Below are 16,047 nucleotides of genomic sequence, written 5' to 3'. Positions count from 1 at the left end.
ATATACAAACTGTTGTAATTCCTACACCGATCACCTGATTTGGATGTAAATACCCTCAAATTAAAGCTGAAAGTCTGCAGTTAAAGCACATCTTGTTCGTTTCATTTCACATTGTGGTGGTGTATAGAGCCAAAAAGATTAGAATTGTGTCGATGTCCCAATATTTATGGACCTGACTGTATTTGTCTTATCAGTGTTAAATCTGTTCTGAAGTAATTTTTTAAGATCAGCCTCTTCAGGCATGCAATCATCTCAAAAACCTCAAGATTTTATCACACCTTTTTTTTTGTTGTCTTCAGCATTGCTCATACTGCGTCCAGTAGAAACACATCACATATATGCGTGGTTATAATTGAGCTCAAGTGTCAGGTCAAGTTCAAGTGTTATTTCCTGCTTCAACTAGAGCCTAGCTAAGATAGAGATAGGCAAACAACATACAGTTTGGGAGAATAGTATGTGCAAAAAAATGAAAGGAAGCGGACTTCATCAAATTTAAAATTAAAAACCTTCAGCACTATAAAAGAACAAGCCCAGTTCATGTCAAACATACAAAGCTTGATGTGTTTGAAATAGTTTTCGGTAATTTAAATCATCTTTAGTCTACTCTTTGCTGCCTGAAGACTCAAATATTTGACTTATTGCAATGATCTCTTACGCTGACGTCACCTTTCTGCTTTTTTTTAAGATGTCGTGCACATACTAGTTTATTTTGAGACTTCTGTTGCAATGCACCTTCATTCTCTGTGCTAGCTTGGTGTTTCAACTCTGTGGCTGAGGATGCACATCCGCCTTTTTGTCACTTTGCATCAGTTTCCTGTCACAAAGATATAAAGTGTTTCCACAGAAACTGATACATGTGGGTTTCCTTTTTTCGGTGATACTCTCGCACATATTGTTCATGTTCTTATTCTGTTTATATTATAAATATATACATGCGCATGCATTGTTTACACTTCATAAGAGTTAGTTACTTCATGAGTTAGAGACAACTGAAGACATCCACAGTGCTTTTTAAATAATACATTTGTATTTAATTTGTGCACTAAAACAAACTGTTACAAAAGAAACAGCAAGCAGGAGCTGAATACCCCACCTATTAGTTGACAGAGACCAAAGTGAAGGCATGTGTAAACAGGAAAGTTTGTGCATAAATAAAAAGCCGTTGTGGAGCAGGATTTTAACTCTCAGCTACAAATCTATAAAATAAAATGCTATTGCAAAATTGAATCCTGCTGTGAAAGTGTGTTAAACCTGAAAACAGTAACAGATTAAGTATAACTTCTCTCTAGAGACAGTTCTCTTTATGCAGCTCTAGAAGTCAACTCTTGTACTGAAACACTTGAGAAGGAGAAACTCTTTGTTATCTTCGGAGCATTGCTACTTGTTGTGAAGGACATCTCCTCATGTGGTTTCACCATTGAGGGTGGGTGTATAAATATAATTCATTCATTCATTCATTTTCTATACCCGGTTATTCCTGTTAAGGGTCGCGGGGGTCTGCTGGAGCCTATCCCAGCTGTCATCGGGCGAGAGGCAGGGGTACACCCTGGACAGGTCGCCAGTCCATCGCAGGGCTAACACAGAGACAGACAACCATTCACACTCACATGCACACCTATGGCCAATTTAGAATCACAAATTAACCTAATGCGCATGTCTTTGGACGGTGGAAGGAAGCCGGAGTACCCGGAGAGAACCCACGCAGACACAGGGAGACAATGCAAACTCCACACAGAAAGTATAAATATAATAATATATGAAATACGTCACTGTCTCATGCAATATATGTATGCATGCAAAAATGCCTGGATGCCACTTTACTTGCAAGATAGGAGATTTATGCATGATTATTTTGTAATTTCCTTTTAGGAGCTGATGTGGCAGAAGGTGGCAAATGGTAGTCTAACAACAGTTTTCAGCTTTGGTTTTGAATATTTAGCCATTTTACCACATGTGCAAATATGTGTGATCTGCGTGAGTAGGTCATTCGAATTTTGTCATTTGAAGCAATGACCTTGTGCTAAGTTCACAGTGACTTCTGATTTGCCAAGCAGGAAGAGTTCTGAAAGAGTGAACTCTGTGTTTCCAGTTTTATTAAGAAATAAACTATGTGGCATTTAGCATGAAAGCCTGTAATGCCTGTCCAAACCTGTGATGCCAGTCTTAAAATCTGATGTAAACAACCCCTCTAGGAACATTTCCAGAAATAATCATAACAACAATGGCCTTATAGTCCTGGCTGGGGATCACAAACCCTGGAAATCCTGGACGCAAAAGTATCCTGCAGGTCTACACAGGAACAAACCAGTGGACGGATTTTAAATGGTAACTAAAAAAGTACACTTGGGAAAAAAATGTTTTAATTATCTTACAGTTGAAATGGATCTTTCTAAAACCTCTCAGAAAGCTTTAAAGCTGCGTGGAATATCAAGGTGAAACACATGTAAATTGATTTCTAAGTTTCAAGTCGCTGTTCTGCAATGTCAAAAACACTTGTTTGAGATTATGAAAAATATAAATGTTTATTATAAAAATGTTTTACATATGTGCAATGTAAAAAAAAACTGGCATAATTTAAGTTTGTATGTCAAATATAGCTTGTTGCAGTACCAATACTAACAGTAACAGTATTGCATCCTGAATTATTTATGGTACAAAGCTGCCTGGCAATCAAAAAAAAAAAAAAAAAAAAGACAAAGAAAAAAAAACTCAAAAAGAAAACAAAGAAAGAAAAGAAAATACTATATTATACTATACAAGAAATATACAAAATGATGTTCAATGTTCATGTTTAGCTGCAAACACACTAAGAGCTATGGTAAACTAAAGAAAACACAACATGTTACAGGATATATTGCAGAGGAAACACAGAAAACACATTAGGTTCAGATATTCATCTCTATTTTTTATGAAAGTTGAAGTTCATTTGTAAGCTTGTTCACATTTGTTCATATGTTTCTTTTTCAGATAGCCAAGGAGTTGGAGGTGTCCGCAGACTCAGACCAAATTGAGGTTCTCCTGCTGCCAGCTGACTGGAATGCGGCATTTGCTTTTATTTTGCAGCCCAGGGACCTCAATATGTCCAGGAGTTGACGGCGGAACTTTACACCCACAAAGGCATATAGGATGGGATTGAGGCTGCAGTGGAGGTAACCTATAGAAGAGGTCACTGTCCTTGCTTTGCTGAGTGATGTTCTGATTCCACAGGTGTCATCGCTGTCCTTTGAATAAAGCGTGTCCACCATGAGTGTGATGTTGTATGGTGTCCAGCAGAGAAAGAAAACCACTACCACTGCAACAATGACCCTGAAAGCTTTCTGCTTTTGGACACCCTGGGTGCCGCAGCGCAGCCGCTGCAAAATGCAGGAGTAGCAGAAGATCAGGACAACTGAAGGGAGCAGGAATCCCACAATGTGGTAGAGCAGGCGTGATGCCAGTCGCCAGCTAACTACTCTCTGGTTATCAAACATTAAATAGTTACGAACACACTCTGTTCTGTTTCGTCTGTCATCCATCAAAGCATCTAAAAAGATCCAGTCAGGGATAGAGAGGAGCATGGAGAAGAACCACACTGCCAAGCAGCTGATATGAACAGCCATGGGGTTCCTGCGGGAGTACATCTGGGTAGCATGGACAATGGACAGGTAGCGGTCCAAACTGATACAGGCCAAGAGAAAGATGCCACAGTAGAAATTTACCTGAGGGCACAAAGAATTGAATGAAACAGAAGTGAGAACTTTTTTCATTATCTATCACATGGACCTTTGTATGATGGAGGTATCTTCCTGATGCGCGATACTTACCGTAAAAACGGCTCCAGTGATCTTGCAAAGAGGTGTACCAAATGTCCATCCATCACCATTGGCAGCCTGTGCAGCCCAGAGGGGCAGCGTTAACAACAGCAGGACATCTGCCACACCCAGGTGGAGGATGAAGGTGTCTGTTACACTCCATTTCCTTCTGCTCTTAAGCAGAACACCCAACAGCGCTCCGTTCCCCAGGAAACCCACAATAAATGCCACAGAGTACAGAATAGGTATGAACACCGCCTCAAAATCTGTACTGTCATCAAGGTCGCAGATATCACCCCCCTCACAGCACTCAGAAAAGTTAAAGGTGTAGTTGTCGTAGTCATCAAGGCCCTCAAGCCACCATGCCTTGTAATCACTCGGTGTAGGATTGTCCTCCTCCATGATGTATGCTGATCAACTGCACAAACAGATAATCCGTTCAGTTATTTGATTTGAGCATTTGACATGTGTAACCTGTTTCAACCACATGGTGGTGCTATTTGTGTAAGTCAGTGCTTTAACCATTCAGATTTAAACACAAGTGACTTCAATCTGAGAACAAGAGCAACTCCAGGGAGATGTCTAAGTTTAATTTAGACCTGGTAAGCATCCACAGGATCATTACACCAAATCCAAGCTGCTGGTGGAAAACCTTTGGTGTCGTCAGTCAATGCCGTCTGGACAGAGAAGCTTGCAACACTTTTCAAATATTTAGGTCGACCATACCTGGCTTTCTAGAGTGCGATGTAACACTTCGCTCGCTAAGGTTTGTGGTATTCTGTTTGATTTACTGTATGCCTGTATGACCAAGTGCAGTTTTGAGCAAGCAGATGGGGAAGAGAAATCAAGCATGTTCACAGTGTGCAGCAGGTTAAGAGTCGTGAGGCGCAAAAAGCCGTAACGGCAACCTGAAGTTGCATCTCTAATTGAATAATATATCATGAATAAATATATTAACACAGAAAGTTGTCTGAAGCTTCATCATTGTCTAACTGCCTTGCCCTTCACAAAATGTGGCAACTTTTTACTGAATGGCACTGAAATGAAAAAAAGCACCCCATCAAACTGGAAACCACATCACAGTTTAACATGCTGTGGTCTGTGTTACTCTGAACTAAAAGTGTGAGGATGAACCTGCTGATATGCTGCATCAGAAAACAGTTTATGGTCTCTTAGTAATTTGTTAAACACGCATAATGAGACACGTGTATCAGTGAATGAAAATCTTAAATAAAAGAGAATGATGTGTGAATGTTAAATGAAATCTTTCTAGTGATATATATATATATATATAAATATATATTCTAAAAATAAGGAGGAAAATAATAACTCACCAAACTGTTTTGCTCTGACACTGTGGCTCACTGGGCTACACGACAGGAATGAGATGATGAGTTGCCAGTAACAGCACCTAGAGCCCCTACAGAGGAAGCCCAAAACACACCCACACACACAAAATCCTCCGCACGCCACCAAAACTCTTGAACCTTTCCAATCAGAAGCAGACTTTTTTATAGGAATTAATTGGCTCGGATAAGGCATGATTGGGATGTACTTTAGTATTCCTATATTTTATTTATTTTTTTTATTTTCTCTCTTAAAAAGAAAACTCCTCGAAGAAGATCAACTTTAATTTTTCACTTTATGCCTGAAACCAGCGATTTATAGCCTCCCTGTACGTTTCTTGTGCCAGTGTGACAATGTGTTAAAAACATGTTATGGCTGGTACACTTTTTAAACATGATGAACAACTCTGACTCATTCTAAAAAACGCATATCAGTTTCATTGTTTCAGAAGTTCTGTTTCAGTATCTGTCCGTGATTAAAAGAAATACGTTTACAAGAAATACAGTGCTGTACTGAGTGCTGACTTTAGAATATGTTGTGATAATAAGTTCATTTCACCGACACTAAAAAAACCTTCCCTTTAAATAAAAACTGTGACAATACGTTTTACTTTTAGGTTTAGATCTCTTTTAGCGTTAAGACTTCCTCTGTGACACTACTCGCAAATTCCACCAGCATTATTGCCTTGATGTTTGGGCTCACATCTATAATATTCAATAAAAATGTCAAAGCCATTAATTAAATGTCTGAACAGCACATTTAAATTGGATTTTGTATTTAAATTTAAGGCCACAGTCTATGAGACATACAACACACATAGTCAAAGGGCACATCCGTTTAGCATCCGGCTTAGTGAGGCTTAACCACTTAATTAACTGCTACGGTATTTACTGTTAAGTAGTAATATGGAAAGTGGAATAAAAAATAAGGGAACTGTAAAATAAATTCATGCATCATACTTGAGAAATTCTTGCAAAGTTGAAATACTGTGCTGTTATTGTACTAGAAACTGCAGGTGTTGTGCAAGTTTACACTAAGGAAGAACTAGTTCAAAGTTCAGTTCGCACAGATAAAAGTGAACTAGTTCACAGTTCACATTTTTTAATTTTGAAGTTTATAGACTCCAAAATGACCAGTTCACATTCTGTTCTACTTTTTTGAGCCTATCCCAGCTGTCATCGGGCGAGAGGCGGGGTACACCCTGGACAGGTCTCCAGTCTATCGCAGGGCTAACACAGAGAGACAGACAAACAGTCACACTCACATGCACACCTACGGCCAATTTAGAATCACAAGTTGAGCACGTTTTTGGAGTACCTGGAGAGAACCCACACAGACACAGGGAGAACATGCAAACTCCACACAGATAGGCCCAGTCGGCCCATGGATTCGAACACAGAACCTTCTTGCTCCTCAGTGCTAACCACCACACCACTGTTCCGCCCCCAGGTTTAGGAATTGCAGCCCTTTAATATGTAGCCTCCTCTTTTTCAAGAGACCAAAAGTAATCGGACAGTTGACTCAAAAGTTATTTCGAGGGACTGTATGAGCTATTCTCCCTTTAATCCATCATGAATTGAGCAGGCAGAACGTCTGATGTTCATTCCAGATGTGGCATTTACGTTGGAAGCTGCTGATGTGAACCCAACACACTATTTATGCACCCTGCTGTCTTCTCGGCTGTGCTTACCAGTGCACATATGGCATATGGTAATATTTACTGTGTAGACTGACAAAATTACAGTTATTTCCTTAGCGCATGCATATATGCAGATTACATCCGTGTCACCCTGTGTTTTTCCTATACTGGATCAGTAAATGTACATCTTATCTCATCAAGAGTATCTGAGGACGGAGCTGAAGACAGTGTGACGAGTCTTCAGCCCCGTGAACTCCAGCAGAAAGCAGAAACAATACAGATGAAGATAAAAGTAAAACCTCTTAGCCTTCATAGTAAGAAGACAACCTAACATCATCTTTGTGAGTGCAACAGTCCACAATTTTACAACGCCTCTACAGAAAAAGCATTTGAGCAGTTGCACAGAGCAGTGAGCAATTATTAGCAATCAAACACAGCATCAACTCACATCAAATACAGTCTACACTTTCTAATCTAAATGAATGAAATAACGGCACAGAAAATTATGAATGAACCTCCTAATCTTGGTTGATCACCTAAAACCCTTGGAACTATCTATATTTGTCTTATCAGTGTTAAATCTGTTCTGAAGTAATTTTGTAAGATCAGTCTCTTCAGGCATGCAATCATCTCAAACCTCAAGATTTTATCACACCTTTTTTTTTTTTGTTGTCTTCAGCATTGCTCATACTGCGTACGCAGCCACCACTATGCAAACACGACACCTGCGACAGCACAGGGTTTTAAGTATCTGTTTCCCCCTCGCTTGTTCCTGTTTTTTTTCACACCTTTCTTTATTCGTTTGTTCTGCAGGTTTTTTTGACACAGCTTGTGGTGAGAGAGGGAGATGGAAGTACAAGCACCTGACTTGTAAGCGAAACTGTTTCAGCCAGCACAATCAGAGAAACAGACTGCTGGAAAATGTAATGTACAAAATAAATGTATTATGACTCATATTGTTAAACAGGGCACGAACTGCATGCCACATTTTTGTTGCTGCACATTTCGGCGTGGAATGCACAATGACGGTTTATGCGCCTTCGAATCTCACGTGGTGTTACACATTTTAAGGGGGTCATTTATTATTTGAAACCATAAAGGAGTTTTTATATACTTAATGTGGTTTTTAGGCACAGCCACCTAAGAGTTTTGTTTCATTTTGATATCCACAAACAGCTTTCTAAACACGGTTTGGTTGAGGAAGGGCTGACCAAGTGTGAGCCAAAACAAGGGTTTACATAACTACGCGTGTCTGTCTCATGTGACTCCAACAAGCACTTCGCAACAACACTTTCTTCCTCACGATCATATTCCAAAATGAATACATTCATGTTCCAAGCGGGCCCCTAAATTTGGCCGTGTTTGTTTAACCTTGAAACCATAGAAATAAGTAATTTGAGGAAGTGAAAGAGCAAACACAAAAAAATGCCACAAATCCAAGTGTTAGTTTTAATTCCTAAAATCCTGTCCTTGTACTGTTTTCAGTCCTGTTGCTTAGTTTGAATCACAATCAAAATTTTATACAACCAGTTGTAATTTGTGCTGTTACTCAAATCACTGTCGCTCAGTGCTGTGATGTTACAGTCAGCTTCCTGTAGTGATACTGCTGTGAAGCTCTATGAGCAGGGAGACATAGGATGAAGAAAATACTTCTGGACAACTTATAAAACTTGTCTTTTTTAACCTGATGATTATAGGTTAAAACCTCAGAGCGTGTTGAGCAGGTTTTTCCTTGACAGCTGTCTGAACATCGGCAAAATGTTTTAACCTGTCTCTCAGTTTTAACCTTTTGGTGCCACCACATTATAGGTTAGCGTGGCACTATCATTAGAATCAAATATTCTGAAAGCCACCTCCAGTGATAACCGCTGTGGTTGCTGCACCGTCATATTTCTGCCCTAGCACAGGAAGGTCTGGTTGTTACAGTCGTCATGGTTAATAGGGTCAAAGAGGACATGGTTGTGATCTTAGATATCTGACATTGTCTGACTTTGTGTATTTGATTTCAGTGTTCTGCAGGCACTGAGCTTTTTATTATGTGCAATAAACATGTTTGTAGTTTCTACACGTCCTTCCCCAGTTGTGACGCATATAAGTGTTACTGTCAGTCTGGTTTGTTTGTGACACTTCTGTCATTCCACATCACAGCACTCATGATATTTTAGAGCAGTACCTGCTGTAAAACCCCATTTGAAGTCATACAAACATATTCGATGTGACATTTGCTGCTATGACGCAAATATATACGTATACACCGATCAGCCACAACATTATGACCACTGACAGGAGAAGTAAATAACATTCAATGGTGTGGATGTGATTTAGAATCACCAGTCAACCTAATGAGCATGTCTTTTGATGGTGGGAGGAAGCCAGAGTACCCGGAGAGAACCCATGCAGACACAGGGAGAACATGCAAACTCCACACAGAAAGGCCCAGCTGGCCCATGGATTCAAACCTGGGACCTTCTCGCTCTGAGGCATCAGTGCCAACCACCTCGCCATTAGAATCTATTGAAAGATATTGAAAGTGGATGAGAAACCACACTTAGTAATATTGAATGTTCCTGCAGGAGCTGCACTTGGCAGTCCAAAAGTACCTACAATGAACGTTGTATGTAGGCGGGGAGAGAACCTGTCAGAATTAAAATAAAATGCGATGTGTTTTAATACGAAACGAAATATGGAAACCTGCTGAAAATTTACCACTAATATATCAGATCAAGATAAAAAAAAAATGGGGGTGGGGGATGATGGGTCTGTGTTTGGATGAACAGTATTTCCTTACTTTTGTTGACTATTTTAATACATGTATTAATACATACATTTTAAAGAAAAACTGATATTTCTCATTGGTCTTGTGTGGTATTATATCCATACAACACTTCTTCACCTGTTGGTAATTTATCACATTCTTCCTGACTGATTGTTGATCTTATTTAATGGGCAGAGTTAGAATCCAGCTTTGGCTGGATCACTGTACAGCAGCCAGAGACTTGAATGCACATCAGTGTTGGCCATTTTCCTTGAATCATTTTTGTTCTCAAACACGAGCCATTACCTCAATCTCAGCTCTCTGCAGGTTTCCTCAAAGAGCTCTCTGTATTTAGCCATGTTCATCCTTACATCAGTTCTAAAGATTCTTTGGTTAGGGTTAGGGTTAGGGTTAGTGCGTGCATGACATAGACTGCGTAACCTATGCACATAGCCTACATGGTTTTCATGTAGCTCTGTCAAAAAGGCCATGCTAACTAATGTAGTCCTGGTTGTCCTTCCAGCAGGTCCCCCTGTCTCAGAAGTCTGATAGGTGGTTTCAAACGTCTTGCATTTCATTAGGTAGGTAAGTGTACACTAGGGAAAACTAAAGCTTTATTAAATGGGTTCAAACGTTTGCTAAGTATGCGGTCAGTTTCCTTGACAATTTTTTTGTCATGACACTCAGTGAGAGTAAAAAGCGAGTGGAACTGATTTCTTTCTGATGCAGCTGTTTGTAGTCAAGTGTGTAGTTAAAACTAGATGTTTACATACACTGTGTTAAAAGACACATAAACATTTTTTTCTCACTGTCTGACATTAAATCAGACTAAACTTCTCCTGTTTTAGGTCAGTTAGGATTACTAAAATTATTTGTATTTGCTAAATGCCACAATAATGAGAGAGAGAATTTCTTAGAGAATTTTTTATTACTTTCTTCAAAGTCAGAAGTTTACATACATTTCCTTAGTATTTGGTAGCATTGCCTTTAAACTGTATGACTTGGGTCAAACGTTTTGGGTATCCTTCTACAAGCCTCTCGCAATAGTCTGCTGGAATTCTGGTCCATTCCTCCTGACAGAACTTGTGTAACTGAGTCAGGGTTGTAGGCCGCTCGCACACGCCTTTTCAGGTCTATCCATAAATTTTCTATGGGATTGAGATCGTGGCTTTGTGATGGCCACTCCAAAACATTGATTTTGTTGTCCTTAAGCCACTTTGTAACTACTTTGGCAGTATGCTTAGGGTCACTGTACATTTGGAAGACCCATTTGCGCCCGAGCTTTAACTTCCTGGCTGATGTCTTGAGACGTTGCTTCAATATTTCCACATAGTGTTCTTTCCTCATGATGCCGTCTATTTTATGAAGTGCACCAGTTCCTCCTGCGGCAAAACAGCCCCACAACATGATGCTACCACCCCCATACTTCACAGTTGGGATGGTGTTCTCAGGCTTACAAGCTTCCCCCTTTTTCCTCCAAATGTAACCATGGTCATTATGGCCAAACAGTTCCACTTTAGTTTCATCAGATCACAGGACATGTCTCCAAAAATGAAGGTCTTTGTCTCTGTGTGCATTTGCAAACTGTAATCTGGCCTTTTTATGTTTCTTTTGGAGTAATGGCTTCTTCCTCGCTGAGCGGCCTTTCAGTCCATGTCGGTACAGGACTCGTTTCATTGTGGAGAATGACACTCTCTTACCAGCTTCAGCCGTCATCTTGACAAGGTCTTTAGCTTTTGTTCTGGGGTTGATTCGCGTTTTTCTGACCAAAACACGTGCGTCTCTGGGACACAGAACCCGTCTAATTCCTGAGCGGTATGATGGCTGGACATTCCCATGGTGTCTATACTTGCGTATAATTGTTTGAACAGATGAACGTGGCACCTTCAAGCATCTGGAAATTGTTCCCAAGGATGAACCAGACTTGTGGAGCTCCACAGTTCTCTTCCTGATATCTTGGCTGATTCCTTTTGATTTCCCCATGATGTCAAACAAGGAAGCAGTGTGTTTGAGGTGTAGCCTTAAAATACATCCACAGGTGTGCCTCCAGTTAATTCAAACGTTGTCTGTTAACCTATCAGAAGCTTCCAAAGCCATGACATCACCATCAGGGCTTTCCTTCATTGTTTAAAGACATAGTAATCTCTGTGCATGTAAACTTCTGACTTTGAAGAAAGTAATAAAAAAATTCTCTCTCTCGTTATTGTGCCATTTAGCAAATAGAAATAATCTTAGTAATCCTAACTGACCTAAAACAGGAGTGGTTTAGTCTGATTTAATTTCAGACAGTGAGGAAAAAATATTTATGTGTCTTTTAACATACTTTTATTATTTATTATGTATGTGTATGATATGTATGATATGGACCTGTGTCTGCAATAAAAGCTTTATTATTATTAAAAGCTTTATTATTAACACAGTGTATGTAAACATCTGGTTTCAACTGTACAAACAGGGAGTTGCAACTATTCCAAGCTGAGCTGTTTTGGTTCCTGTTTTAAATGATGGCAAGAAACCTTCTGAGGGCACACACAGACAAAGACGCACATCAACCACACAAGATGTCATGATAATGTTTGAATGTGGTGTGTTTTGGCAGTGTTTACCCCAGCGGGCAACAGGCACTTGTCACAATGCAATGTCACACAATGGCCCTGTGGCACCATCTGTTGGATGTATTTGCATGAATCTCCCATGGAATGGTGGTTTGAAAAATGAACTGACCAAATTCAATCAGTGGTATAGTCCATGGGATGACTGAGAACTTGTCACTTTGAAAGAAGCTGTACAGCTGCAAAAACAAAATCATGAAAATATGTGAGTAAGTGTAGACAAACTTAAACTCCAGGACGAGTATAAACGCCTACAAAGCAAAAGACAGCACATGAAAGTGTACACACAACAAAAAATAGAGAGCGAGAGCTATCACCTCACCAGAACACTTCCTGTTAGTTTGTCTTGTTTGATTGTTTTGTCTTAGGTGCTTGTTTGGAGCACATCTCAACTGCGTTTCAGGCTATAAGTTAACTAAATGTATTTGCCATGTTGTGCTTGACTGATATCATGGGATATGGAAAACTGGATAACTGTAATAGGGTTCGGGTTAGGGTTAGACATAACATAATTCACCATAGTCAGCAGTTTGGTGTACATTTGACATTTGACATTTGTCATGATTTAATTGTCACTGTGTTGGTGCATGCAGTCCCTTTAAGGGTTTGGGTTAGTACTGTCCACGTACTGCATGTGGTGGAGATTTGGAGAAATGTGCATCAGTCAATGACAATGAATCACATTTGGTCATACCAAAACTCTTAAATGAGTCATCTGACCTTTTTGCATTGACTCTCCTTTTTGAGTTTGGAAAGGACTCAGAGTAAGTTCTATAAGGAAGGCTTTGCACATTAATCTGTGTGTAACAGTTTTCTGTGCTTCTCAGTTGGTCACGCAACTTTCACACCAAGCTGTAGAGCGGCCACATCGCCCCAGCTCTCTCTAGCAAAAAGGATGTAGGAAGCCAGGTGAAGTGGAGAGACAAAGTTCACATGTCCAGGAGAGTGTGGTAGAAGAATCATCTACTACATGATTATCAAATGGGTAAAATCTATTTTGTTGTGGAAACTATTTACTGAATGGCGCAGTCATATAAAAAGGGTGTTCTAACACCTTCAGTGAAGCGTGTGAGACCACATTACACTCTAACATACTGTGGTCTCATACGCTTGACTAAAGGTGTTGGAACAAATAGCACAATGGGTGAACGAGTACGTATGCAATAAAATAAAATGAAATAAAAATAGAAAGAAAATCACATGGCACCACGCATTAAGGCATGTGAAGTGGTAGAGGAACAACCAGACAGACAGTTTCAAGGGGAATTTTCGTATGGTGTTACTGTAAAACTCGTTGATTTCTCTTTTACTTTTTAAAAGTCTTTAAAAGAATGCTTTGAAAATCACCATTTATACTAACACAGAATGAAACAAACTACAGTATACAGTATATACATTTATGTAGCTTGTTGCATGTTCTCCCTGTGTCTGTGTGGGTTCTCTCCGGGTACTCTTGCTTCCTCCCACTGTCCAAAGACATGCTGGTTAGGTTCACTTGTGATTCTAAATTCGCCGTAGGTGTGAATGTGAGTGTGAATGGTTGTCTGTCTCTCTGTGTTAGCCCTGCGATAGACTGGAGACCTGTTCAGGGTGTACCGCGCCTCTCACCTGATGACAGCACCCCCTGCGACCCTTTACAGGACAAGCAGTTACAGAAGATGAATGAATGTTTCAAAATGTTTCAACATAGCATCAAAAACCTTTTTATGCTCTATGTTTTTGTACTCTGTAGAGACTGCACTGGGAAGGCTTAACTAACTTTTAGACAGGAAGATGTTTTTTTTTTTTTTTCCTGTATCTGTGCATGTCATTTCAGCAAATACATGACGACACAACAATACCTCAAATACCACTTCAAAAGTGCAACTGAAACCTTGAAAATATGTCAGTTAAGGGCTTAAAGAGCAACAAGGTTAACAAAATAAAATAAAAAAAGAAATATTAGTTTTAATTCCTAAAATTCTGTCTTTAATTATGTTGTAAAATATACCGCAATGCTGAACACAGATTTACTGAATTTGTAACATTTCCCACAAAACGAGAGACAAAAGGGATGGCAGTCTTGGGTACACACAGTATTTCAACATCTTTAATACTTGAAAAACTTACATTGTTTGATGTATATGATGGATCCTGCATTTTACAGGAAAAATTTATGTGTCATCAGTGTCAATGCCCAAAAATATGTCACAAAAATATATTTCAGCAGCTCAGCTTATACAGTTCTGTCAGACAAACATATGTACATAACAACATAGATTTGAGCCTTCTTCTACACATTTTAAGTTGAGAGAGTGGAAAATTCACCACTTTGTAACATGACTTAACTTAACTATACTCTTCTTTACTGTCCATACATTCATGTGCTACTACTACATGGCATAGTCTCCTTTGAGCTTTATTCATCCATTTTGACCATGATTCAAGAACTTCAGATCGTGCATCAACTAATACTCTCATTGTATCATGCATATGCCGCGTGTGTGCCTTATCCAGATGCATGTATGGATTTATCTGCTTGTTTCTCCGCCTTTCTCTTCTGTCCCATCTCCCTCTTTTGCTGCTGTCAACACTGTCACCTTTATGACTGCTCTGGGGGTGTCAGGCTCCGGGTTCTGTAAAGCGCCATGAGAGAATTTGAACTGCTATAGAAGATATATAAATAAAACTGAATTGAAATGAGTAGCCAAACTATTAAAATGCGGTGTCGTTCACACATGTCGTGTCAGGTTGGAGTCTAGTGTTTGCCTTCACCTTCCACCCACAAGTCTTCAATATGTCCAGGAGCTGATGCCGAAACTTCACACCCATGAAAGCATATAGGATGGGATTGAGGCTGCAGTGGAGGTAACCTATAGAAGAGGTCACTGTCTTTGCTTTCTCCATAGATGAACTGACTCCACATATTTCACTGCTCCTGCCTGAATAAAGCGTGTCCACCATGAGTGTGATGTTGTATGGTGTCCAGCAGAGAAAGAAAACCACCGCCACTGCAACAATGACCCTGAAAGCTTTCTGCTTTTGGAGACCCTGGGTGCCGTAGCGCAGCTGGCGCAAAATGCAGGAGTAGCAGAAGATCAGGACAACTGAAGGGAGCAGGAATCCCACAATGTGGTAGAGCATGCGTGATCCCAGTCGCCAGCTAACTACTCTCTGGCTATCCAGCATGAAATAGTTACGAACACACTCTGTTCTGTTTCGTCTGGAATCCATCACAGCATCTAAAAAGATCCAGTCAGGGATAGAGAGGAGCATGGAGAAGAACCACACTGCCAAGCAGCTGACATGAACAACCATGGGGTTCCTCTGGGAGTACATCTGGGTAGCATGGACAATGGACAGGTAGCGGTCCAAACTGATACAGCCCAGGAGAAAGATGCCACAGTAGAAATTAATCTGAGGGCACAAAGAATTGAATGAAACAGAAGTGAGAACTTTTTTCAGTATCTATCACATGGACCTTTGTATGACGGAGGTATCTTCCTGATGCACGATACTTACCGTAAAAACGGCTCCAGTGATCTTGCAAAGAGGTGTACCAAATGTCCATCCATCACCTTGGGCAGCCTGTGCAGCCCAGAGCGGCAGCGTCAACAACAGCAGGACATCTGCCACACCCAGGTGGAAGATGAAGGTGTCTGTTACACTCCAGTTCTTCCTGCTCTTAAGCAGAACACCCAGCAGCACTCCGTTCCCCAGGAAACCCACAACAAACGCCACGGAGTACAGAATAGGTATGAACACCGCCTCAAAATCCTTACTGTCATCAAGGTTGCAAATGTCAGCCCCCTCACAGCATGAGTCAGAAAAGTTAAAGGTGTTGTTGTCTTCGTAGTACAAGTCATCAAGGTCGTCAAGCCACCATGCCCGGCCTTTACTCAGTGTGAATGTTTCACTTTCCAT

The 16,047-nt window shown here is 40.2% G+C and overlaps 1 protein-coding gene across 1 annotated transcript; it reads right to left on the bottom strand.

The window, feature by feature from the left end:
- Positions 1 to 2,786: 2,786 nt before the first annotated feature.
- LOC311497524 (uncharacterized protein) lies at positions 2,787 to 16,047 on the bottom strand (the record flags this gene model as incomplete). The annotated part of the gene is made up of 4 exons (XM_084557840.1): positions 2,787 to 3,698; positions 3,804 to 4,202; positions 14,860 to 15,540; positions 15,646 to 16,047. The coding sequence occupies 4 exons, from the start codon at positions 16,045 to 16,047 to the stop codon at positions 2,964 to 2,966; spliced, it is 2,217 nt and encodes a 738-aa protein (XP_084413966.1). The 3' UTR covers positions 2,787 to 2,963.

The sequence above is a fragment of the Chelon labrosus genome, assembly GCF_963514085.1.
Source record: "Chelon labrosus genome assembly, chromosome: 12".
NCBI lineage: Eukaryota > Metazoa > Chordata > Actinopteri > Mugiliformes > Mugilidae > Chelon > Chelon labrosus.
Note: the sequence above shows the minus strand (reverse complement) of the source record. Positions and strands in the feature narration are given on the sequence as shown.